Source organism: Microplitis demolitor, chromosome 8, assembly GCF_026212275.2.
Source record: "Microplitis demolitor isolate Queensland-Clemson2020A chromosome 8, iyMicDemo2.1a, whole genome shotgun sequence".
Lineage (NCBI taxonomy): Eukaryota > Metazoa > Arthropoda > Insecta > Hymenoptera > Braconidae > Microplitis > Microplitis demolitor.
The window spans coordinates 2,431,495-2,459,359 of NC_068552.1; the positions used below are offsets into that span (position 1 = coordinate 2,431,495).

Sequence of the window (27,865 nt, forward strand, 5' to 3'; positions counted from 1 at the left end):
AACTTATTCATTGAAATTAAGAAGCGCAGTTTCACTTTCTAGTGATGTTAAAGTTTCACAGTAATATTTTAAAATCTCAACAATAATAAAATAATTTTCAAACTTGTGATTAAAGCAAAAGCCATGTCTTTATTATTAGTATCATAAAGAAAAGCATAACTTATTAGTTATTATAACAGATGATTAGATGATAATGGAATGTATTTAGTAATTTTATTAAATGATGTCGTCAATCTGTTACCACAGTATAATCAAAGTTATTCTGTATATTTTGAATAGAGCGTGAATCTTTTGGCGAATTAAACCGCTAAGTACTTCAAGAGTAGGTGCGAGAAAGTTTTAACTTGAGAAGAGTACTATAAAAGATAAAAGTAAGAAAGTGAATGAATGAGTGAGTAATGAATGTATTTTTGAAGTGACTGTTGAGAGTAACGAGTCTTAGCTAATCTCGCGGAGAAGTAGACTTTACCCTCCTAAGGGTAGCATGACTTGTGATGTATAACTTTTTGTTAGAGTGAGTACTGAGGTTATCTTCTGGAAAAACGTATATATAGATAATAGTTTGGCTCGATAGGCATAAACTTAAGCGGCATTTAGTTTGGTTCTGTTCACTTTACTCTCGACACACAAATTTACAATATTGAATTTAAATTCAATCGTAACTTGATTTGTCATTCTGAGAATAACTTTTATTATTGGATATTGAGAGCGGAAAACTTGAGATAAAATTTTTAGATCTGCAGCGTTTAAGTCTTTTGATAACTTTTTTTTATGGACTTACTTTAAAAGTGTACAGCAAATGTTTGAAAATTTTTTTTTTCTTTTTGAGAAATCCGACGTTTTAATAATGTCACTTGCTATCAGAACAACTTTCTTCTTACAAGAATATCTATTTTTTTCTCTTTACTTTTCAGTTGAAAGATTGGAAATTTTTTGTGAAAAGACATTCTGGGTTAAAAGTTGATTTTAAAAACCGGTTTTTTCACAGATTTGCACGTTTTTAGATTGAAAAATAATAAATTGATACTGCCTACTATCTGACGTTTAAGGTGCACATAAGTAAGATAAAAAAGCATAAAATAGATTTTGTCAATCGATCGATTTGGACTAAACATTTTTTGCGGAAAGCAGAATCAACTGGTTATCGAATTTCTTTACCGTGTTCATTCAAAGTTTTGATTAGCTATTGAAGTTTACGACTATTGCTTGAACAAAAATATTTATATGGAGAATAAGGTAGTATACTTTTATTGAGGTACCATATAAAATATTTATTAACTTATTCTATGTATAAGGCATACTATCGTTTAATTTAATACGGATACAAAATTACCGTGCGAATCTATTTTTATTCTTTTTCGAACCTCCATTAATTTTAAGAAAAAATATGCAGCCTTCAAAAATATATCTATTTTATGATATAAAAGATCGTACACTGTAAAAAATTTGTAGCGTGAATGTGGAATGAATATGGAGTTTGGAAAAATATTGTTTATAAAAAAACAACATAACCTAACAAGGTTAGGTCTTTTGCTGTTTATAGTGGCTCCAGAGAGAGCTTGGGATTTTTCTCCCACCATAGTTCTTTTCTCCTTCATTATAATATTCTGAAAAATGATATTCTGCGCATGCGCAGGTTTGAATCTGTGGTGGTGGGGAAAGAATTGCAATAGGAATAAATCTTAAGCTTTCACTCGGACAATCATTTACATCAATATCCTAAAAGTTTGAACCCACAGTAAATAAATTTTATAAGAAGCGCTAACTATCTGAATATATTGGCTGAGATTTGATAAATGGTAATTAAAATCTTAAAAAAATATATTTATAATTAGATGTTACGTATAATTAAACACAATCCAGGAATTGCGCTAACGATTGAACTTTTGTGAAATTTTTTAGGGTATGGCCTCGAAGGTTATTATCTCATGATGCAGTCGTCGCACATGAACGTTAAGATGTTGCTCTACCGCAATTATTTCTTCTCTACCACAATATTTGAATTTGCGCATGCACAGAATGTCTTTTTCAGAATATTATAATAGAGAGAGAAAGAATAATGGTGGGAAAAAATCCCAAACTTTTTTCGGAACGACTATATATACACTACGTAAATAATTACGAGCTCCCTTTATATATTCACGCCGAATAATTTTTAAAAATTACAAGTAGTGGATAAGGAAAACTTTCACGCTTATTATAAAGTTGAATAAGTAGTTTTTCATTTTCTATCATTAGTACCTATGGTTTCAATGAGTCACAAACTTTTATATGACTTACACCAACTGCATCATGAAACAACATTTTATATTGTACCGTAGTATAAAACATTCGAATAAAAACTATGTCATCATAACCAATAAATAATTTAATGTTTTTGTTGTGCACACTGTAAAAAGTTTTAGTATGAGAGTGGCTCCCGAATGCGTTATACGGGCATGTAGTATGAATTCGTATTAAAGTGTATATAATACCTGATAAATGATTACTTAAAACAGTAGTAGGTATAATATCAGGATTGCCATCTTCTTCTTCTCCCTTGCCAGTGAATGTAGAAATAGTTGGTTGTTGTGATTGTTTTGGTTTAGTAGGTGTCGCTGCATGTCGTCTCCACAATGCCATTAGTACACCCGTAACAATGAGACCCAATCCTGTTGCTGTACCACCCAAACCAATCAAAATTGGTGACATATCCACTGACGACGTTGAGTCACCTTCAAATAGAAATGAATAATAATAATAATAATAATAATAATAATTAGAAGTATAGCTGTGTAGTTTAGATCAATAGTAATGCAATGCTATCTTATCTCAGTGATGTTAATGATATTCAAGCCTAAATCCGATAAATTTTTATGTTTATCAATTATTGTGTTTTTTTTGCACTCCTCGAACGCGAAGCGGAGAGGTTGTGTTTTATAACGGCCTTGTCGTCAAGCGATTTTTTCGCATTAAGCTGGATATATTATTTTCATATCACACTTACACGTTATAAAAAGCACATTAATCTAAAGAGGAAACACTAATTAATAAGACTGATACTTTCATTGACTTGTCCAATACGTATTATAATAAAAAAAAAGTTCAATAAAAAATATATATCGTGGATGTCAGTTAGTCTGTAGTCCAAAAAAAGTCCATGGCACGGATATCTCGTAAACGGCTTGACAAAATGACTTTATTTTTTTTTTACTGTCTTCAGAATTATGCAACGAAGGTCCTTTTCGAAAATCACTACTGTAGTCCTTCTCGTTTTTTTTATAATAAATCATTTCTGTTAAAACCGGCACCATGTAAACAAACACACACAGCAGCCATTTTTTTATTTTATCGGGAATGTTTTTTTTTTATCATCGAACTTTGCTGATATCATAAGGTTCTACTTTACCATCAGATAATTTATTTTTGTTGCCAACTGTCATAGAATCAACTAAATTAAAAAAAAAAAGACGAATTTCTTTCTAGATGTTCGTTAAAAAATTTTGTAATTAAAAATGAAAATTAATGATTTATATATTTTATTGTAACATAAACGTTTGAAGTTTGCACTTTTGGATTTTCCAAACTTTTTTTTGTTATTTTTTACGGTACGTTTGAATTTTACTTTATTTCATGTAATTTTCATGGCAACTTCTTTGTAATTTTGTAAAAGTACTTCGTAAGGTATCATAGAGTTTCTTCTTCATGTCTATCAAAAGTAATTATTAATTAATAATTATCAAAATCATTCTAATAGGGTTCAAAACGTTCAAAGTCAAATAATAACAATAACTATAGTAATAATAAACCTGATAAATTTCAATTATGTCTGCTTACAAAATAAAACATTCGTTTAATTAAATCCGAAAATAACCATAGAAAAATTACTCAACGAAAACTAGACACATATTAATTAATATTAACCTGATACTGTATATGATAATTAATAACGACAAAATATTACCACATTGTAATTAAATTAAATTGTACAATCCAATTATTTACATAAATGTCTATTAAAACATTTGAATTAGCATTTAATGTAAATATATATATATATATAATATATATAAATAAATATACATATAAAGTTTTTGTTTAAATTGTACATATGTATAGACGTATACATGTATGTGCTATAGTATACTATCTAATGTTGAGAAGAAGCATTTCCGGTTATTTGGACGTACATATACTAGATGCTTCCGTATTGCAGCAAGGCACTTTGCATGAGGGGTGGTGTTTTACTCAGAGCAAGAAGAGAGAAAACAGAATGCATAATAATAGCTCATAAATTTGGCGTGGTTCTCTTGCTAGTCTGGCGTAGTGGTAGTGGGCTGGCCACCATCTAGTCTCCAGACTATGTTACAGTCTCAAAATTGGTTTCTATATATCTGCATGCACGAAACTTAATATGTATATATTAGCGGTCTTCTCTGTCTCTCAGGCTAATAATAACAACATTAAACCGATTATTTATCTATGGAGATGAACCGATTTCCGGTTTAGGCTTCAAATATCTCATCATATAACAACATTTACATTAGCATTTACATCTTGATAGTCATTTGATTCTATTTATGGATACTTATAATTTTCACTTTCTGCTACAAAAGTTGAAAATTAAAAAAAAGAGAAAGTTATAGGTTTTGTTTCGAATTTAAAAAATTGGGATATCATCAGATGTCGAAGTTTTGATGCTCTAGGAAGCTTTCCTTAACCACTTAATCAATTTCCTGCAAAATTTAATCAAAGCTAAGTTTTATAAAGTCCATCTGATTGCCGCAAAGCATGCTCGGTCGATTTGTTCGTCGGACAAAAGTTACTTTTTTTGTGCGAAATGACTTATTGTTTTTGGTTCAAGAGTCTTTAAGGTCGAAGAACTCAAGAATTTCCAAATAATAATTTCGAGCTCTCTGCCCCGGGTCAAGAAATTAGATCTGTGTTAAAGCAAATGATAAGTTCAAATATTTTTCTTTAATTCAAATTTATAAATCGTATTTATTCTATATAGGAATTTGATCTGTTTTTGCCCGTACTATTCCTTATCTAGGCCAATATCAGACTTATTTTCGTATGATACTTAGTCAGTTTTAAATCGGGCTTATACTAAAAACAGACTTTTTTTGTTATAATTATTAGTCTGTATTCAATTGTTTTTAAGGACAAAAACAAACTTTATTCACTATAATTTTTAGTCTGTTTTTAATCGCTTTTAGATCTAAAACAGGACTTTTTAAAAATATAAATAATAATAATAATCTAGATTTATAAATTTATTTTAATTTTCTTAATATTTGAAACGCTAATGCGCTTCCATAATAAGATGTCACAAGAATTCTGATGTTTTCTAATACCAAAATATTTTTGATTTTATCCAGTAAATAAGAAAAAATTTTTAGACATTTTAGGAGTTATTTTATCACTCTTATTCAATGCTATAGACATTCAGTCAAGACAACTAAAAATTAAGCTGTCAAACTTTCATTAACTGCCGACATTTTTAAACAAAAGATACTAAATAAATAGTAAACAAAACATAATCAATTCTGTAACTTAATATTTTTTTTATAAATATTGCCCATAAATAAAAATATTACGAGTCAATGATTTAATCTACTCTTGTCCTTGCAAATTTTCAGAACTAAAATTTTTTAAAGTTCAAGAATTAATCTAGTTTGGTTTGCCCGTGATTCAATTGTTTTTGAAAAGAACAGGTCGAAAACAGCTTAAAATTTTGTAAAAGATCAAAAACAGATCAAATAGTCCAATTAGACGAAAAACAGATCAAATTATTCGACCCGGGTGAGTTTGAAAGCAGAAGATAACTTCGGGGTTGGCTCATAGGGTTAATCGTTTTTCAAATTGTTTTTATTGCCATAGTTGTTGTCATTTTGACATAAATCAAGGCTTAAATAAATTTGATTCTCTATTGTCAATGAAAAATTGACTAAACATTTTTTTTTGTTCAAATTATAATTCTTACTATTAGAGTTTCCATTAAAACATATTATGACCAACCACATGAACTCTGTATATATATATATATATATATATATATATATATATATATATATATATATATATATATATATATATATATATATATATATACATTTTATCGAGTGACTCGTGGTTTTATCGTGGTCTATCGTACTCGTAGCGATACGACGAAAATTCCTTGGATATAGTTATAATACCATTAACGTTCGAAGCTGATGGTAGAACATTGCGTCTAAACGCGTTGGTACTATTACTAGCCGTCATTCCTCGTAAATTCATTCTAGTTAAAATGAACGTCACTCACTTTTTGTTATGTATTGGGCACATTAATCGATGCATATATTAGTCGAGAAAATTTCATTGATAGCATATTACAGCATTAATACCAATTACCCTGTTTCAATAAATTCAACGAATTAAGAATAAGATTATGGTTTTCTACACTATCAGCTCTGTCCCGCTAAAACCATAGATGTAAAGAAGTGTTAAAAAGATAACTTCCCTTAAAGAGGGTGTATAATAATTTTTGTTTAAGCTTTTTTTTTTAAACAAATTCACTAAATGCAAAATTAAAAAAATTTAGAAAATCCAAAAGTGCACGTCTTGAACGTTCATGTTACAATAAAATATATAAATTATTAATTTTCATTTTTAATTACAAAATTTTTTAATAAACATCTAGAAAGAAATTCGTCTTTTTTTTTTTTTAATTTAGTTGATTCTATGATAGTTGGCAACAAAAACAAATTATCTGATGGTAAAGTAGAACCTTATGATACCAGCAAAGTTCGATGACAAAAGAAAACATTTCCGATAAAATAAAAAAATGGCTGCTGTGTGTGTTTGTTTACATGGTGCCGGTTTTAACCGAAATGATTTATTATAAAAAAAACGAGAAGGACTACAGTAGTGATTTTCGAAAAGGTCCTTCTTTGCATAATTCTGAAGACAGTGAAAAAAAAATAAAGTCATTTTGTCAAGCCGTTTACGAGATATCCGTACCACAGACTTTTTTTGGACTATAGACTAACTGACGTCCACGATACATATTTTTTATTAAACTTTTTTTTATTATAATACGTATTGGACAACTTAATGAAAGTATCAGTCTTATTAATTAGTGTTTCCCCTTTAGATTAATGTGCTTTTTATAACGTGTAAGTGTGATATGAAAATAATATATCCAGCTTAATGTGAAAAAATCGCTTGACGACAAGGCCGTTATAAAACACAACCTCTCCGCTTCGCGTTCGAGGTGTGTGAAATAATTTTTTTTTATAATGATTTTTTTGCTGCCCTATTTTTCTAGATGGGATGAAAATTGCACAATTAATCCTGAATTTCAGAAATACATAATTATCTCGACCCTATCCGGAAAATCTCAACACTTGATTTCATTATAAAAGTAATAAAATTTATTAAATTTATAAATAATTATCACAATCACAAAAAAGAAAAAAATCAACGATTCACTACTGCATTTATAAATAATATATTTGATATAATTAGAATTTATTTCTTCGAAAAAAAAAAAAAAAAAATAAAAAGCAATAAATAATACATGACTCGCGCAAAAACAAATTGAATGCATAGCGAACCTAAATAAATAAAATATATTGGACATAAACAAAATGAAGATAAAAATAGCAGCCTTGGGCAATACTGTATCTAACGATGCAAGTTTCGTGTTAAAATGTTTTATAGTGTCAACGCCAACTTGGCTCCAAAATAAATACATTAGCTTGAATAACTATACATTTATTTTATTATATGCTATGAAACCATTTGAAGAGATCATTTACATACTAGAAGGTATTGTTAGAGAGACATTAAGCCTTTAAATGTAGTATTGACTGTTTAAAAAGTACAGCATTGTTAAAAAGATACTAACGGACATTAACTATTCAAATTAAAAATAATCGGTGATATTAGCGAATGCTTGAAATAATATCCGTTTTTAAGACTAAAACAAAAATTCCTAGCGAGAAGTTGAAAAAAAAAATTCATGCAAATGAAATTGTAATGTTATTGGAATCGGAAGTAAATTGATAATTACCAGTAAATTTGGCGACCCCTTTTAGGCCAATGTCGTCTAGAATAACGGGATCACTGGATCCTTTGATATTAACGGCATACAGTGCAACAGTAGTTGGCTTATAAATTTCCAATACCCAGTTAGGACTCGTAGATTCCCATCTACGATCGTCCATTACGGCAACGAATTTCTGTGGAAGTCCTCCATCAAATCCTTCAGTACATGATATTCGAATTTTTGTATTGCTGTTGTTATGTGCGGTGCAATTTTGCAATGGGTACGGTTTCCCTGCGTCCAAAGAAGATTCTACGAGAGTTTAATGTGTTATTAATTAATTATCTACTCATATACATTAATTTATATCGATATTAAATCACAGGTACAATGAAATGAATCAATAACATTGAGAGTAATTAGGAGACGCGGTAGTGTCTCGCGCCATTTACACGTACAAAAATATGCAGATGTGTGAAGCGTCATGGCGAGAGTCTACTGTGTATTAAATGAAAACCCGGGTCAAAAATAAATCTTGATTTAGAATTGATTTACTAAATCAAAATAAGAGCCGTTTTTTGTTAAAAAGTGGGAGGCATAGTTTGAGAACGCCCTAAATATATTCGTTCATTAATTTTTAAAATTTTTCACTTAATTACTCTCAAACGTTGTTAATTGATTTCATTATACCTGTTATATAAGTGTTAATACACGTCTTATAGTGAAAGGAATTACGTTCAACTGGGTGTTCCACGACACTTTTCGTTTTTTTTAACACTAGGACCCTTCAGTTCTAACCCCTTCAAATTAACATATCGAGGCAACTAAAGTAAAGTAAGAGACACAATGCTCTGACAAGAATGAACGACTTTTTTTTTTAAATTAACTTTCTTAATAAGAATTTGATTGTGCTAGAGACGTTTTTTTTCTTCTTCATAAAAATCTCATACACAGAAAAAATATGTATGGATTTTATTTCAACCCGATGAAAGATATTTTATATAACTATATACAGTTATATATGAATTATATACAATTGGATAAAAGTTATACATAATTATATAAAATTTTTATATAATTATATACAATTATATAGAATTGTATATAATTATATATAATCTATACGAATTCAGTATGTGATTGTATACAAATGTATATATTTGAATACAATTATATCGAATTTTATATAATTATATATAATCTATATAAATACAATATGTAATTATATATATGATATACAAATAAGATATAATTATAGACAATTGTATGCAAGTGGATCGGGCTATTTTTTCTATTCAATTGTATATAATCTTGTTTCATCGGTAATCAGTTAAAAAAATGAAAATGATTAGTTATTTTCGCGTTGTTTATCTTGCCCCACCATGACCATCCAGTATTTCCATATAAAGATTCTCGATGCACAAAGCCTAAAAACAAGATATACCGGCAACAAATCTTTTTTCGAAATTTTCTATTTGAATAACCTATGAAATGAACAAGCAATAAGAGACAACAGATTTTTAAATGAAATATAATAACACGACGTTGAAATAATTTATCAGCTAATGAAATCTTTACATGATCTATCTTTGTACTTCTGTCCTTGCTTTTTATTTTAATTGAATAAAATTAATTTACTGAAAAAAAAAAAAAAAAAAAAAAAAAGATAAAATTATACACTAGCATATATTTCCGACAACAAACAAATGAAAGTATAATGGAGTAATTAAAATAGAAAATAAATGTGACAATATCAACGTGACACTAAATATTGTAACATGAAAAATAACGAGTATGTTTCGCTTTTACCCCTTTATAATTACATATAAGGAATAACACGAAGTTGATGGTGTGAATAAATTATGAGTCCAATTATACGCTGGACGATAACACATGAATACCAGCGGTAGTCATCTGCGAAAATACTGACACTTCCCGTATTCCAGTTGAACCAAGTGGTGTTGTGTCAAAATTAAAACCGTCAGCCGTTTCATCCCCAACGTACACCCACCCGCCCACACATATACACACATAAATGAAAACATCTAATAATTATTGTCCAAATACAAGTGCATTTCAACCACTTTTTTTTTTGAAGAACGTTATTTTTTAATTCAGCAAAAAAAAGTGCTCTCTTTGTGGTCTACTTCTATAATGGAAACGTTCATCATATTTTTTTTATTAATTAATTAATTTATTATTGTTATTATTATCTCGATAAAAAAGAATTATATGTAATTATATGGGAAAAATATCCTAATATATTCTAATTACATATAATTATATATGAAAAATATCCAAATATAACTGCACATAATTATATACAATTATCTGTAATTTATAATTGACTATATATAAACAACCATCATTTATAGTTATATATAATTTCATATAATTACATTAAGCCCTCTCCTACATAAAATTATAGATCATTTTTTTACCCGGATATTATTATTCGAGTAAAAAAAATTATATATAATTATATATGAAAAATATCCAAATATAAATACATATAATTTATATACGACTATAAATAAAAAACGATTATTCATATATATAATTTTATAAAACTATATTGGGCCATTTCCTATGTATAATTATATATCATTTTTTTACCCGAATAATATTATTATTTAGGTGAAAAAAATTATGTATAATTGTATGCAATTACATACAATTATATATAATTTATATATGATTTTATATATATATATATATAACATTTCCTATCTATAATAATATATAAATACAAATAAATGGATTTTTGGCTTTGATCAATCATAACCCGACCCCAAATCATCGTAGAGACTTTTTAAGAGCGGCAAATTAAAGGGCATGAAAATTCTTGAAAGTGTTTTAAGATCAGAATATAATATGAAATTTATTGAAACCCATAGACTTTTTTGAAGACGAGCAAAAATTTGGAAATTTTTTTTGCGTTGGTTTGCTTAGGGTTACTCCAGACCCGTGCATGATAAAAAATAATCAAGTCCACATCTAAAAACTAGAAACCAGGCTACAATTTGCTTCTTTTATTTTTACTCCACGACCATTTTTTGTCAAGTTACAGCATGTTAAAAATTACTAAAAAATTTGGAATTTTTTTTACATCCCTTAATTTTTGTGGCCAGTATATATATAATTTATTTTACCCGGATGTTATTATTATTATTTTCTTTTATTAATTTAAATAAAACTCGTTTAAGTTTAATTTTTAAGGTCTCTCCAGTGAATGAAGGTAATTTTATATTTTATTTTATTCATTTATTTTATATGCTTGTACATGCGGTTGACCGTGTCTCTTTGAGCTGTTTGATATTGGACAAGTAATTCGAGCTGATTCAGCTCGTGTTGTGAATACTAAATCAGCATACAACTACATATATACCTAAGCCCACAAACACACACTCACACATGTACACCCGGAACTATTGGAATTATGAGTTAATTTTTTTTTTTTGGTGTAGATGTACTTGAATTAATTGTTTCATATTGTTATTTAACTAAATATAATTTAGTAACAAACCTGCAGCAATGACTTGATAAAAACAGGGCTCTTTAGATTCTCCTATATTATTACTGGCCCAGCAGCCGATAGTCCCGTAATCCATGTCAGTAACAGGAGTGTAGTTAAGTCGACTGATAGTGCTGTCGGTGGTAAATTTACTTGGTGAAATATCTCGTATCTCACTACTGCTATTGAAAGTCCAGCGAAAGGTGACTAAAGTTGGGTTAGCATCGACCTCACAGACCAGACTGATCATCTCGTGCTTTAAAGCGCCATGTAGTTGTTCAGGCACGTTGAATGAAAATGGGGTTGACTTTCCAAAGGACTTTGATGACACAATGTCAAAGTTTACTACACGCTTACAAGTTGGCGCAACTGATTGATAACATAATAAAATTATTAATATATTTTATCTATACGTACACTGATAGAAAATTTATATTGACTCAAGAAATATTTTCTTGAGCCAAGAATTTATTTCTAAAGAGAGCTAATTTTCTTGCTTTAAAAAATTCTTGTCTTGATTTAGATTTTCTTGGCCCTCAAATTTTATATCTCCGTAAGATGTTTTCAAAGTAGGGGAGAGTGGGGTCAATTGAACCAAAAATACTTTGACATTTTTTTTTTATATGAATAAAAGCAAAATGATAATTTTTTTTTTACGAAATTATAATTTATTATATAGACTATCATTTCTCATAAGCACACAACTTAAATGATGAAAATTTTTAATAAATACGGAATTGTACAACTGCATCAAATGGTTCAATCGTCCCCTTTGCGGGGGCAATTGAACCACTAGTCGGGAACAATTGAACCAAAAGTATTAGAACCACAAACGAATGACTTTAATGAATAATTTATTATTCATTACAGCTTAAAACTAAAATTACAACACTTCTAATAATATTTATTATTTTATATGACATTATATGTTATAACAATCACTTTTAAAACTTCTGTCAATATAATTATTTTTTTTCTTGGTTAGTTTAGCTCGTTTTTACATTCTGTCAAGATGCGCGCGCATGTCTGATACTCACAGTGTGATTCGTGTGATTCAACCGTTCCCGAGGGTACTGGTTCAATTGACCCTATATGATTTTATTCAAATAATTAGTTTAAAAAAAAATATTCAAGAACTATTTTACTAGAAGTAAAGTTAGAAATTTATGACCAATATATGTATGAAGGTATTACAAAAAAAATTTTAAGATTACATTTGAAAATTAACAAATTATTAAACCGTTTGTCAAGAGCTGAAGTAAAGTTCAGATGCCGAAAAACCCAAAAACTTGAATTTTTTAAAATTAAATCATCATACTGTTTCGAAATTTTGGTCACACTAAGGTTTAGTATATTAAAATATAATTCCAAGGACGACTAATTTTTATATTTTTTCGATTTTTTAAACTTACTGGTTCAATTGCCCTTTGGTTCAATTGACCCCACTCTCCCCTATCTTAATCCAAGAGCAAGACATTCTTTAGCGAAATGTATCAGTATTTTGTTTCAAAATGAAAAGTACTTCATTGAAGAATAAAATTCTCTAACAAAGAATTTTTTTCTCCATCCAAGAATTTAAATTTTTTTGTTCATGAACTTATTTCTTCACTTGAAACAATTAAAAACAGAAACAATAATCACTTTTTTAAAAACAAAATTTTTTTTTAATCAAGATAGTTTTTTTACCAGTGTATTTAATGATTTACAACCATACTTACACATAACGTCAAGCTGGATAATGTTTGATGTCGAATCACCTTCATCATTTGTCGCTGAACAAACATAGTCACCAGCTGAATTGCGGGTAATGCCCTGGAGCACTAGAGAGTGATCTGTCAGCACAATACCACCTGTTATATTGTGATGTAATTTTTTACCCTGTAAACATATATGTATATATATATGATTAATCAATTCCTACTGTGAGCAGCTTTGGTAGCTTTTTGTGGTAATATTATAAAGTGAAAAATAATCGGATTCTCATCCATCGAATGAATTATTTTTTTTTTTTATTTATTTATTTATGTTTTTTTATTAAAACAATAAATACTTTCGTATGCATGATTTAGTTCAGAGATTTTTTTACCTTTATAAAATAATTATTATAGCTTTGTCCAAACTATATTGAGTACTCGTCAATTTTATTTGACCAATAATAAAAAAAAAAATGATCAAATAAAAAAAAGAACTTTTCAAGCTGGTTTAATTTTTTATTTGTAGTAATAAAAATGTACTTCAATAAATTTTCATATACATATTATCGGTAAAATAAAAATTTAATTATATTTATTGTAAAAAAAATATTGGAAAAAGTATCAAAGTGAATATACAGAAACGTGGGTCAAAATGAGACACGATCTTTGTTACGAAGCTAAACTTTTTTTACTGAAATTTTTAGTTAAATTAAAAAAAAAATCATTTTTTTACTGTCAGCCTTCATTATCTGTATCGTTTTACTGAAAACTGGAAAAAATAAAATGGGTTACGATTCAAAAAATCACAAAATCATTTTCTATCCCAGTATTTCATTTTGCCCGGGTTTTTCTAAATTCATATGAATAGAAAAATGTAACTTAATTTTTCAACTATTGCATTTTTAGTCGATTTCATAGAAATCCATCTATTGCATTTGTTCTGATGGGAAATTTTCAAAAATATCATAGTCATTTATCATGATTTGTCGAGTAAGTTTCAAAGATACCATTAGTATCTCAAAAGATTATAAATGCATGTACATATATGGGGTATTCCATGCTAGCCTGATCACTTATGAACTTGACGCCTTTCTATTTGCCTTAAATATTATTTTCCTTTTCTACCCCATTAAAAAAAATTTTTAGAAAATTTCCGGATCTTTTCACCCACCTCAATAATTTTTATCAATGTAAAAAAAAAAAATGGCTTTTTTTTAATGGCCATAACTTTTTCAAAAATTCACTAATCCGGACCTTTTTCCTAAAAAATGCAAAATTATAAATGAATCTTAATAAAACTTGACACACTTATTCTATTGACGACTATCTCGGTTAAGTTCGAAAGTGAGTATAATCGGTTAACTAGTTCAAAAACGCTGAACATTCGAATTTCCAAAAACAACAAGAAATGCTACTTCTGCGACTTTTTTTGTAGCTAACTTTTTGATAAAAAAATATATTCTATTGTGTGCAAAGAAAGTCAAAGCTCATAAAATAAGCTATATTTTCTTTTTTTTATGATAATTTTCAAAATTTTTAAAACAGTTCAGGCGATCATGATCGATTTTTGTGTTTTGATAACCCGATGAAAGAAGATTTTATACAATTGTATAAAAGTATATATAAATTGGATAGATTACATACGTATACAATAACATACTGCACTTGTATAGATTACATATAATTATGTGCAATTCTATGTAATTGTATACAATTATATACGTTTGTATATAATTAAATACTGTATTCGTAAAGATTATATATGGTTATATACAAGTTTATTTAAGTACATACAATTTTATGTATTTGTATACAATAACATACTGTTCTTGTAGAGATTACATATAATTATATATAATTCTATGTACTTGTATAGATTACATATAATTATATATAATTCTATGTAATTGTATACAAATATATACATTTGTATATAATTAAATTTTGTATTTGTATAGATCATGTATAATTATGTACAATTTTACATAATCACATGCAATTATATGTATTTATATCCAATTACATGATGTACTTGTATAGATTGCATATAATTATATACAATTCTATGTGATTTTATACAATTATATACATTTGCATATAATTACATATATTTGTATACAATTACATACTGTACTTGTATAGATTACATATAATTATATACAGTTCTATGTAATTGTATACAATTATATACGTTTGTATATAATTAAATACTGCATTCGTAAAGATTATATATAATTATATACAAGTTTATCTAAGTACATACAATTTTATGTATTTGTATACAATAACATACTGTACTTGTATAGATTACATATAATTATATACAATTCTATGTAATTGTATACAAATATATACATTTGTATATAATTAAATTTTGTATTTGTATAGATCATGTATAATTATATACAATTTTACATAATCACATGCAATGATATGTATTTATATCCAATTACATACTGTACTTGTATAGATTGCATATAATTATATACGATTCTATGTGATTTTATACAATTATATACATTTGCATATAATTACATACTATATTCGGATAGATTATATATATTTATATACAATTCCATATAATTACATATATTTGTATACAATTACATACCGTACTTGTATAGATTACATATAATTATATACAGTTCTATGTAATTGTATACAATTATATACATTTGTATATAGTTACACACTGTATTCGTATAAATTATATATAATTATATACAATTTTATATAATTATATAAGAATTTTATATAATTATGCATCACCTTCATCCGATTGTATGTAATCTATATGTAACTGTATACAGTTATATAAAATCTTTTTTCATCGGAAACATTGTCATTATGATATTTTTCAAAGTTCTTCTTGAAGGATTATTATAAAATTTTATATATTTATCCTTTAGGTAATTTTCATGAACTAGTTCAAAAATTTAAAGAATCGGTTTAGTATTTGAGAAGTGGTGGTAATTTGAAACATAAAGTAATGAAAAATTCTGCTTCCGTGTGCTTTACTTTTTCAAAAAAATTTACCGGAAACACTTATCTCTGTTTACTTTTTGTTTTACGATAATTTTTCAAATTTGAATAAAGGTTTAATCTACATGATTGAGTTCTGTATTATGACAGAAATTCTATTTTTAACAGTTTCCTAAAATTCATGAAATCTATCAAAAAAATCGATTTTTAATTCAATTTTGTCATTGAAACTTAAATTAAATAAATAAATAATGAGAAATCAACTTCTATTTCGGACGCTGAATGGCCACTGTTTTATTGTAAAGTAGTTTATGTGGCTATTTGATAAATTAATTTGCTAAAGATGTCAGTAACTGGTGATAAATAAAACTCGACTGGGCTACGTCGGGTAACGAACCACGGTTTGTTCATCTGTCGTACTAGCAAGTGCATTCTCTAGTAGATTAACATAAACTAGACAGTCGGGAATAGTTTTAAAATACCACCGGTAGTGGTGTTAAAAAAAGGAGTTTTATTTTTAAAGTATCAGAAGTTAAATTTATCTCTAATACAAAAATAAATTCGTTTTATTGTTTCAAAAATTAAAGATACAACAATTTCATCAATTTATGAAGAAATCCGAAGAATATTTGTCTTACTGTTCTCACAAAACGACGGCCAAATGATAATTAATAACAAAGAAGAAAAAATGGAGATAACTATGACGTATTATCAGGACTAAATTACGTTGGACCTTGAAGGGTCCTGACGGAGTGTTTCTGGTATATCTACCTCGATATGTGTCATGACCTTTATCTAGTTGGGGATGAGTCTTGTCTCAGACTTGGGGTCACGACAGACGCTGGAGACCTCGGGTCTCAAGATACCAAATAAGCCAAAGTTCAGTTTCCAATAGTTTATTGATCTTTTATGTTTAACATGTTGAATAACGCGATGTTTATACATGTATCTAGATGACGATTTAGTTTTGTGATTGCTATTGTGTAGGTACAACTAGCACTAGATATTAACATAATTTTTTTCAAGTTAATTATCGTGTGTGTTCTGATTAATAGTATTTTGTGTTGCAAGGAAATACTATCAACAAAGAAAAATCATTTTAAATTGAGTGGGTTGGACAGTGAGAATTGTTAGCTTACACTACATGTTTGCTAATGGAGCGATTTTTGTCGATTGGCCATCTAGAGGTGACGCCGTGAATTAAAAGAAATATTATAATCTAAATTACCGCTAAAAGTTCGATAGACTAAATATTTTCGTAACTCTCTGTATGAAAAAACAATATATGGTTAAAATATATAAAACCATGTATGTTTGCAACAAAAAATATATGATATATTATATTGTATATTATAAAAAATCAAATAGAGATTTTCGCCATTTTAATATGAAATTATGTATAGTAGTAAATATATGTATTCCATATATGTAACTTATATGATTTTATATTAAGCCATATACATTTACATTTACCTTATAATATATTGTATAGATATATTTCCTTTTATATTCAAAATCATAAAATTTTTATATGAAATGAAATATATGGTAGCATATAATTTATATTATATATAGCACCATATATTTTCTTTGTTATATTTAAGCATATATCTTATTCGGTGCATGCATACGTATATGGGTATATTATATATTCGCTTCAAATTAACTAATTTCGAGAATTTTATCTGCAATTCAAAGAGTATATTAAAATTTAGATCTAATTTAATTGGAGTGGGTCATACGAATAAGAAACTTTTTTTTCCATACACAATATAAATATATGTTTTTATACATGATCAGAATATATTTTTCGTATATGATGGAAATATATATTTTTATGTATGACAAAAATATAGTTTTTGTATATGACAAGAATATATATTTTCATATATAATGAAAATATATTTTTTGTATATGATTGACATATATATTTTATCTATGCTACACATATACGGACTCGTATATGATGAATATTATATTTTTTAATATAAAAAAAAATATATCAGAAAATATAGTTAAATTCGCCACATATATTTTCTGATATTTATCATATATTTTGATCATATATGTTATTTTCATACTGGTCGAAACATGATAAAAAATTTATATACTTTAAAAAGAGCGGTGTTAAAAATGGACTCAATTTAATACCATGTGGTGTTGAAATGAAATATCACCGGTGTGACGGTGTCAAGTCGGTTTAAAAAGAAATCCACGCATAGCAATTAAAAAAAAATTAATTTCGACTCCTAAAAATGTTTTTACACCGGAAATTTTTTTAACACTGGTAAAGAATATTAATATCAGTAGCAGTGTTATTCTAACCTCACTTTCAGTGTTGACCTTTAACACTGAAAATTTTTACACCACACCGCCTGAACTGACCCTAGTGTAGTATAAACATCAAAACTATTATCAATAATGATTTTGATACTTTTTTCCGATGAAGTTGTACTTGAGCGTTATCGGAAGTTAATATTATGTAAAAAAAAAAACTGGATTGGTAAATTTCAAATGTTTATGGTATTAATTTGTCCAGATACATACAAACGGGCACCTGTTTTTGATATGTCCTTTGAGTATTTGACACGAATTTTAACGTAACCCACCCCAAAATGTGTCAGGTTTGTTAAAATATTCTCTTTGTAATACGATATTTTTTGTACGAATTTATTATAAAATAATCTCCATATTTTCGATTGAGTTACAAAAATTACAATAAATAAATTCAAAAATTTATGTTTATGACACGAGTTTAATATCAAACAATAATAAAGTAAATTATCCAAACTAGCTTTTCCTTGATGGTCGGTGGTGTCCTACGAAATTCCTACATTAAAGCGGAAGTTATACTGACGAGAAAGTTAGTGACGGGGTTTACGGACAAGAAAAGTTAGTAGGTATACTGCTGGGTTGTGTGTCTAATTTCAAGAATGACCTTGTCTTCTCCCATTAACGTTCTCTCTTGCTCAGTTACGGATTCGTATATTACCGTCAGACCGTTCTGACGGGAGTCGCAAACGTAGGAATACACAGGACACTTGAGATGTTGACTTGTACACCCTTCGTTTAGCTCGTTAACTAAACAAAATTTACATACACACCGTGCATATTAACTTTTATTCATGTGCAAAGTATGCTGTATACATACATTGACATTGTTCAACTCGTCTAACGTCAAGCATCCTCAAGACACATTCAACCCAACTTTTAGGTGATGAAAAGATGATGATTTGCCGCAGGCTATTGCTGGAAGCTCAAAACTATTTATATCATGAACATACAGTCTGCATAAAAGCTGTCGTCATTACTAAGTTATTTTAATTTAACTTCTTAACTAGTTGTTTCATGTTTTCAAGTTTTTTTGACACATTCTATTTTCACATGAAAGCGTTCAGTCATTTGTGACCTTTTCGCTCAAATCAAATCGTATCTACATTTTATAATATATATTTTAATGATGCATTGTAAAAAAGTGGTGTAACGATGCTACTTATTGATGGGATCCAACAGGTGTTAAAACAGTTTGCATGAGGAATAAATTACAGTAGACTCGCGGTTATTCTTCCGGTCCGGGGATATTTGGAAGAAAATAGAGAGAAGGTTAAAAAACGTGATAATCGATGGTAGGAATATGTCTGTGTGAATGTTTCGTGTATTTGTGCAAGAATAAAGAATCTTTCAGGAACATAGTGTAATAACCTAAAATTCCTGGTTTCAAAACATTTTGTTTTAACAACGTGGCGAGGAAGCCACGTTGTTGGCGATTGATTGGAAATCGGGCACATAGATGGCTTTAGTTGAGTTCTGTTAGCTTATCATCTGTCAATAAGTTAGTAAAATTTAAACAATCTAATAGTTCATTTTATTAAAAACCGTACCCGATGAAAAAAGTTTTTGTCTAATCATATATAATTGTGCATAGTCGTCTATATATGATTGGATCCAAAAATTGGCCAGGTCTAATTATATATAATCAGATCTGTTTATACATGATAATGCATAAATGAATATAGTCATTTTTAGAATCTCATTTAGAATACCTTTAAATTATTAATTAAGTAATTTAATTAGGATTTATTGATTTCATCAATATAAATATCGATTAAATTTAAATAAAAAAAAAAAAATTACTATTCGTTGACCACCACTTTACTACGAGGTCACCCATCCAATCAATGACCTACGCCGATGCTGCTTAACTTTAGTGATCGCTGGATTGTACTCTGATCCTCTAGTCTGTTATGAACTTGCAATAAAGAAAAGTTTATGGCATTACTTAACTCAAATAATCAAGTCGATACATCATACGTAAATAATGCACCTAATAATGAATTTGATTTTGTACATAAATTACAATAGAATTCAATAGATACATATAATCAAATCTATTTATCTATAAACTTATAAATATTCGTATATAAATCGATATCGATTAATACTTTTAAATTGCTGCCGAAATCTTTGAAAATTTTTTAAGTATTGGGAATTTAAGTTTATTTGATAGTTGACAAAATAAAAATTTAATAACATTTATATTAAAAAATTATCATATTATGTAATATATATATATAACTACATATAACTTTATATCAGTCATGTCTGATCAGATTCAATTATATATAAACTTATGCACGAGCATACATGAATTTATAGTAGCCATGTCTGATCAGATCTAATTGTATATGGATTTGTATCAGTCATGTCTAAACAGATCTAATTATGTATAGACTTATATAGACTTAGATCTGATCATATATAGACTTATATATGGTAGTAAATGGAGTTGACAGCCAAGTATTATCATGTCTAATTATATATAGAGTCATATATAATTAGATCTGATCATATATAGACTTATATATGGTTATATATGGAGTTATACCAGCCAAGTATGAACATATCTAATTATATATAGACTCATATATAATCAGATCTGATCAGATCTAATTATATATAGACTTATATATAATTAGATCTGATCATATATAGACTTATATATGGGCTAATAACAGCCAGGTATGATCAGATCTAATTATGTATGGGGTCATATATAATTATATATAATCATGCATGATTATATATAACTTCATATATGATTATATATAATCATATATGATTATATATATGAACATATATAATTATATATAATTAGACAAAAACTTTTTTCATCGGGTAAGGAGGACGGTGGAGTATAGGCCTATCACATTTATAATTTTATGGCTACTTCAGTATAAAGTATCAGGCAGGATGTGTTGGAAGTGCCTCACTGACGATTTCACCAAAACATCTAGAATGAAACCTAATATTGGATCGGTGTCTATTAAAATTATGTTTGATAAAGATTGTTGAGTGGTATGTTGACGGTTCTGAACTGAAAAAAACACGCGCTTTGTATTAATTAGTCAGTCAATTAATAGTGTTCTAACTATGTTCATGTGTTTGTAATACAAAGGCGACTTGTCAGTTCTGTCGCTAAAAATCATTCATCAATAACTTTTGTACATAAACAAACACGCTTTTTTGAGTAATTATAAGTGGATCGAAAGAGTACATTGCTTACTATATACTAACACTAATGTACTGTCAGGTAAACCAGTTTAGAAAGGGTTCTGCGGGCGGAGCTATAAGGCAGTTTATGTTAGAAATGACATAAAAAAGGGTCATATAAAATATTTGTTTAAGTTGATCATTAGTTTGGTATAATTTCATTTTGTGTATTATTATAATTAATGCGAATCAAAAAAAATAAAAAATAGCGGATTTTACGACAGACAAATTCAAAAAATAAAAAGTGTAATATAATATTTCACATTTGCATGAATTGTATAGCATATAGTGTATTCAGAACGCGTATCATATAAATCAGCTTAACATTGAACGTAGAAGAAAGAATTTCAGAAAAACGTGTGTATTACGCCTGAAAATATTTATATTAATTTATTTTTTTTTTTTTATTTATCTTCCAATAAATCATTATACTGTAACCGTACCTATTTCATTGCTTTCTTATTATTTTCTACTATTGTTTTAATGAAAGAGAGAACTTTAACTTGTATGTTTTTATTTTTAGATATCAAAACGGTCTGTTTAATTGGAATTCTATTATTCTCAATTTGTTGGAAGGGAATTGAATTGATGGTGAGTATATGCTACGATTTAACGAAGTGAAGAGAATAAAAATCGAATGTTGCGAAAAGTGTTGCAATCTAGATAAATGTTTTTCCATTTCCATTTTTTCATTTTCAACTGTTCAGGCGAAACTGAATATTTCTATTATTTAATAAGCGTTACGAGCATCAATATGAAAATTAAACACGTAAATATTTATGCTAATTAAACTTTTTTAAATTTATATTCATATTTTTTCATCTCTCTTTCGAATATTTACATAATTTTAAAATAAATTTTCATATTTTTATATGCTACTAAATATCTCATTATATCACTTCCAACAAGGGTATTTGATAATAACACAATGCTATACAAGAATATAATTAATTGCTTCATTAATAAATTACATGAGGAAAAATTGTTTTAACGTAAATGACTATAATTTTTAACTGTGATTAAATTTTTGACTGCTGTTAACATTTTGCTGTATAATAGTAAACGAGTCGTTAATACAATGTTTGCAGGCATAATTACTTTGTTAATTTCATTAGTAAAAATAAATTACAGTCAATAAAATAATTGCTCTTTATCAGTGCTGTAATTTTCAATAATTTAATTGTATTTACACATCTGTTGACGTTTGAATTAAATTAAATTGTTTGTACTGTCGATTTCAGTTATATGAATTACTATTTCTGCAGCAACTGAATATATTTGTTTGATATATACGTAGCCACGCCATAAGGAATGGGAATTTATGTCAACAGGACTGGCAATTTTCACTTCAATTAATCAATAGCTTGTATTTGTTTCTATTTTACTATAAAATAATCTAGTGTGTTAAGATATTTAATTGCAATAAGCTCACATTTAAATTCAAAATGTAATATATAAAACTTGAGATAATAATTACAACGCTATTAAATAAAACGATTGCGAATTAATAGCCCTTAGGAAAAATACTAATGAACACTTATAAACACCATTGAAAACTCGATAGTGCTGATAAATGTTTTATTAGCGATCATAAGTGACAATTAATGCTCAGACTAGTGAATTTTGCAACACTATCAGATGTGATTAGTATTTGATAGTGTTGCATTAGTGTTCATTGGTACTTCGACTAATGAATCTTGAAACACTTTTAGAAGTGATTAGTGTTAAAAGTGTTTTATTAGTGTTGATTAGTCAGAATACCAATGGATCATGCAACACTTTTTGAAGTGGTTAGTTTTGAATAACGTTCTATTAGTGTTTAGTAGTACTTTGGCTAATGAATCTTGAAATACTTTTAAAAGTAATTAGTGTTAATAGTATTGTATTAATGTTGATTAGTTGAAGTAGTAATGGATCTTGCAACACTATTGGTTGGGGTTCTATTAGTGTTCATTAGTACTCTAGCTAATAAATCTTGCAAATTGTAGGAAGTGATTAGTATTGTATTTGTGATCATTAGCACTTCAAATACTGAGTCTGGCAGGACTATTGGAAGTGATTAGTGACTACTGGAAGTGATAAGTACTGACCAGGTTTCAATAGTGTTTATCAGTAATTCGAATAGTCGGTATTACTTTACTGTGAAATTCAAATTCATGACACTAAATACACTAATTATACTAAACGCACTAATGACATTAAATCATTAGTGCGCGAACAAATTAAAGCATTAGTGTTTCTTATTAGTGTTGATTAGGTTTTTCCATAAGGAAAGGAGCGAATAATTCGAAAATCATGTTGTAGTGAAATGAGCGTCACGTTTATAATACATTGACATGAAGACGAGTGTGGTGGTTGCCACGAGCAGTAGGCGATGATAATAATTCTATTTCAAGCCTCGTACAATATTTTCAAACGAGACTTTTTTTTATGATTGTGATCGAACTTCGCCTGCCTTTGATCATTCAATTATCACATACAACATGATAATCTATTCCTATTGCGACGTGGTAATAGATATCATTTTATTTTCCAGCGTGTAGTCGGTTAGCCTGTGAACTGAAGTATGACTTCCGGAATTTAAATTATATATTTATATTAATATTTGTGAATTTAATCAACAGCTTCAATTGTCATATATTAAATGTTTTTGGTCTGATAAAAGCATTTATATTAATGATTTAAAAGAATTGCTATAAACATTAAGGTGATCAGTATACTATTATTTAAGCAAAAAGTGTAACGTGATTTATTATGATCGTTAAAGAAAAAAAATAAAATATAAAAATATATATGTATGTGGTTTATGAGAAATTAATGGATAAAACATTGATTTTATGTTGAACATGAATCGTAAAACACAACGATAAAAAAATTGGAATAAAAAAAAATAAGTGATTAATTATAGAACAAATAATGATTTTTTTTTTAAATAATATATTATGAAGACAAAAATATCTCTTCAAAAAAAGAATAATTACTTAAACTGAAAAATAACTGTCTTAAAAATCAGAAAAAAGTATGAAAGTCAAAACCTTTTTTTTTACCGAGGAAAGTAACTTGCTAGAATAAAATGTTTCATCTGGTAATCGTATTTTATTTATAAAAACAAACTCGCTGATAAAAGAGTTTGTAGATCGAAAGAGATTTTTAATGCAAGTAAGGTCTAATGAAAATTACAGCAAATTTTTTTATTGAATATTTCGAAAAATATTTAACTTTTAGTAATCAAAGATATGGACACTCGAGCAATCATATGAATGTCTAGATATAGAAAGATCAATAGGATTTCGAAGTCGAAATTAAACAAATAAGGTACCCGTAAAAAGGCCTGTCGGGTAATAAGGCCTAAATGATAAAAATGATATTTAAAATAATCACCTCCGCTAAAGGCTACTCTAGTAGAAGGGTCTTGCATGGAGATTTTACGACAAATTTATAGAACCCGGATACTGCGTTCCCTGTCTTCTGTATTTCATCATCCGTCATATGCTGTTGCGCAGAAGAAATTATAAAAAACAATCTAGTCTTCTGACTCTTAAAAAGTATTGTTACTAAATTTAAGTGATGATTCGTCTCTAATTTAATCTAGGCCTTATTACCCTACCATAGTAAAATGCCTATTTGTATGGTTTTTGTAAAAGTAAAATTTTTTGTTTGTTTCTGGTAGAAATTACCATTACTTCATTACATTTTATGGTTAATGTATTGAAATAAAGATTAATGATACAATTCGATAATTCAATGCAATATTTTCGATTCTAGTCAAAATCTCCCTTATCTCAGCCTTAATACTCCCGGTACCTTAGACAATGAATATTAACAAGATTGATAATTTCCATTTGAATGAGAAATTTGTGTAATTAGAAAAATTATTATGCTCGTAGTTGACTTCCAGTCAAGAAAAATATGCAAATTTAATCCATATCAAAATTGAGAAAGAACTTTTTAGCTCAATAAAGTTTTTCTTTTGAAAAATTATTTTCTTTTCAAAGTGCAGAACATTAATCACAGTGTGAATGCAATCGAGGCGTAATCAAAGCTTTGACCAATTCCAAGTTTAATATCTCGAGTAAAGTTATTCTAAATTTAGCTACGAGTTAGTTAATAGTCTGAGAGTGAAAAAAAAATTATGGATGCAATTAATGTTTCATAATAAAATGTTATTGTCATCATAGTAGTAGAGTATCTAAAATAAATGTAACAAGAATCGTTTATATTAGTGCTGTCGTATATCTTCACTAAAACTTATCCTCAAAAAATGAATACCAATAAACTCAAACTTCCTTTTCTTACCATAATAATATAATAATGTTGAAGCAGATCTCATTTTTTTAAATTTTAAGTCTACATTGATATCATTCGTGGTATTTAGATACTCATAGTTCTCTTTAGGCACATTAAATAAGAATCTTGTGATTGATAGGATCTAATACATCGTAATGCGCGTCATGAAGGAAACGATCTAGATATCCGGTAAGAAATGCATGGCGTTTACCACCGTCCTGGTATGGTCCAAGACAGATACTAAAATAGTATATGAAATACTCCAAGACAGTATGGCGTTCACGACTATACTGGCATAGTGATATCCGCAAAATATTTTTTTTTGTGTAGTTACAAAATTTACTGAAAGATCAGTAGCTTTGAATCAACTTACTGACTAATCAGTGAATTTAGCTTCATGGCAGTAAAGAGTGCCATCTATACTTGGGAGCTCGTTCGTTAGACAGAGGTTGATTGCAAGTTACAATGAAAGATTATAATTTATATTACACTATTATTATGGTAAGTTTAAAATATTATAACAAACAAAAGTTAATTTATAATTTATATACTATAATGAAACTTATTTATTTGTCTCAATTGAATATGAGTAGAATAATTCTGAAATGTTTTTGTGTATGCAGTTGATTTACATTTTAGGTAATGCATAACCTGAAATTGTCTTAATAATTATTTTATGTTTATAAATAAATATCATTATTGTTTTCAGATAAATGTTTACAATCTTTTGTAATGGAAAATTACTATAATTTAACAGACAATAACTTGATGATATTGAAATGGAAGACTTATTAAATAAATTTGACTTTAAAAACCCATTTGATGGATTGAAGAATTTAAATCAACAAATCGATGTATCAAAAGAATGCAGTGAATATGTAGAGCCTGAAGAAATACCACTTGGTTACAGAATGGAGAACGTATTTGATCGAAAAACTTGTATATGTTGATTCTATTTTCATCAACGGCTTAATATATGATCATGATAAGAATTTTTGTATTTTTCAATGTGCACTAATCAATAAATACTGATTTTTCTCCGCATCAAAAACTGAATCAGTAGTTATGACTAATTACATCTGTTACGATCACTATTTTATTCAGTAACAATTTTATTGATTAGAATAGTGAAGCGATTTCCACAGATTTGAATATCAGTGAATATTCATTGATAATCAGTGAATATTCACTGATGCAGATTAAGAGAGTAGATTTAGTTTGATCTTCTTAATAGATCGTAGATTTAGGTGGATGTACATAGAATCTCAAAATGGAACAAATTAGATCTCCTTATATCTATGAAGATCTAATTCACTTTTGCCTAGATTGGATTTAAATTGACACTGTTGCTATGAAAACTGTTGTCTTTTGGGTTTTTTTCGCGTCTGAAATCTAAAACATTTACTTATTACAGTATCTGAATCCATTTATACAAAAAATATTATAAAACAAAGTTTAACTGAATTTCCATCGGAATTAATATCGCTTACAGCATAAACCATATTAGTGAACGAGATTGTGCAGTCACCGTTCAGCAAAACCACATCCGTTACCTGCTCCATATCAGAGTATTACGTTTTCTACATAGTTTTCTCTATACATATATTTGGTTTATACACGTATTGCTAATATATATGGGTATACATAAACAAATATACAATAATAATAATATCTGACAGTATATTTTTCATTATTCTATCACCGATTTTATCATCATGATACTGATTCCCGATTATCAAATTATATTCCTGTAAATAAATATTTAAACAAATTGACAATGATATTATATATTTAAACATATATCATACATGTCAATGCAATGAGAGT

The 27,865-nt window shown here is 27.8% G+C and overlaps 1 protein-coding gene across 1 annotated transcript in view; it reads right to left on the bottom strand.

Annotated features, from left to right (window-relative positions):
- Positions 1-27,865, bottom strand: part of LOC103580770 (hemicentin-2) — a 167,709-nt gene that overhangs the window by 5,446 nt on the left and 134,398 nt on the right. The window contains exons 7-10 of the mRNA XM_014441311.1: positions 13,244-13,403; positions 11,538-11,894; positions 8,039-8,323; positions 2,475-2,714 (exon numbers count right to left, since the gene is read on the bottom strand). Coding sequence (XP_014296797.1) covers positions 2,475-2,714; positions 8,039-8,323; positions 11,538-11,894; positions 13,244-13,403 — 1,042 coding nt within the window. The remainder of the gene's footprint in view (positions 1-2,474; positions 2,715-8,038; positions 8,324-11,537; positions 11,895-13,243; positions 13,404-27,865) is intronic.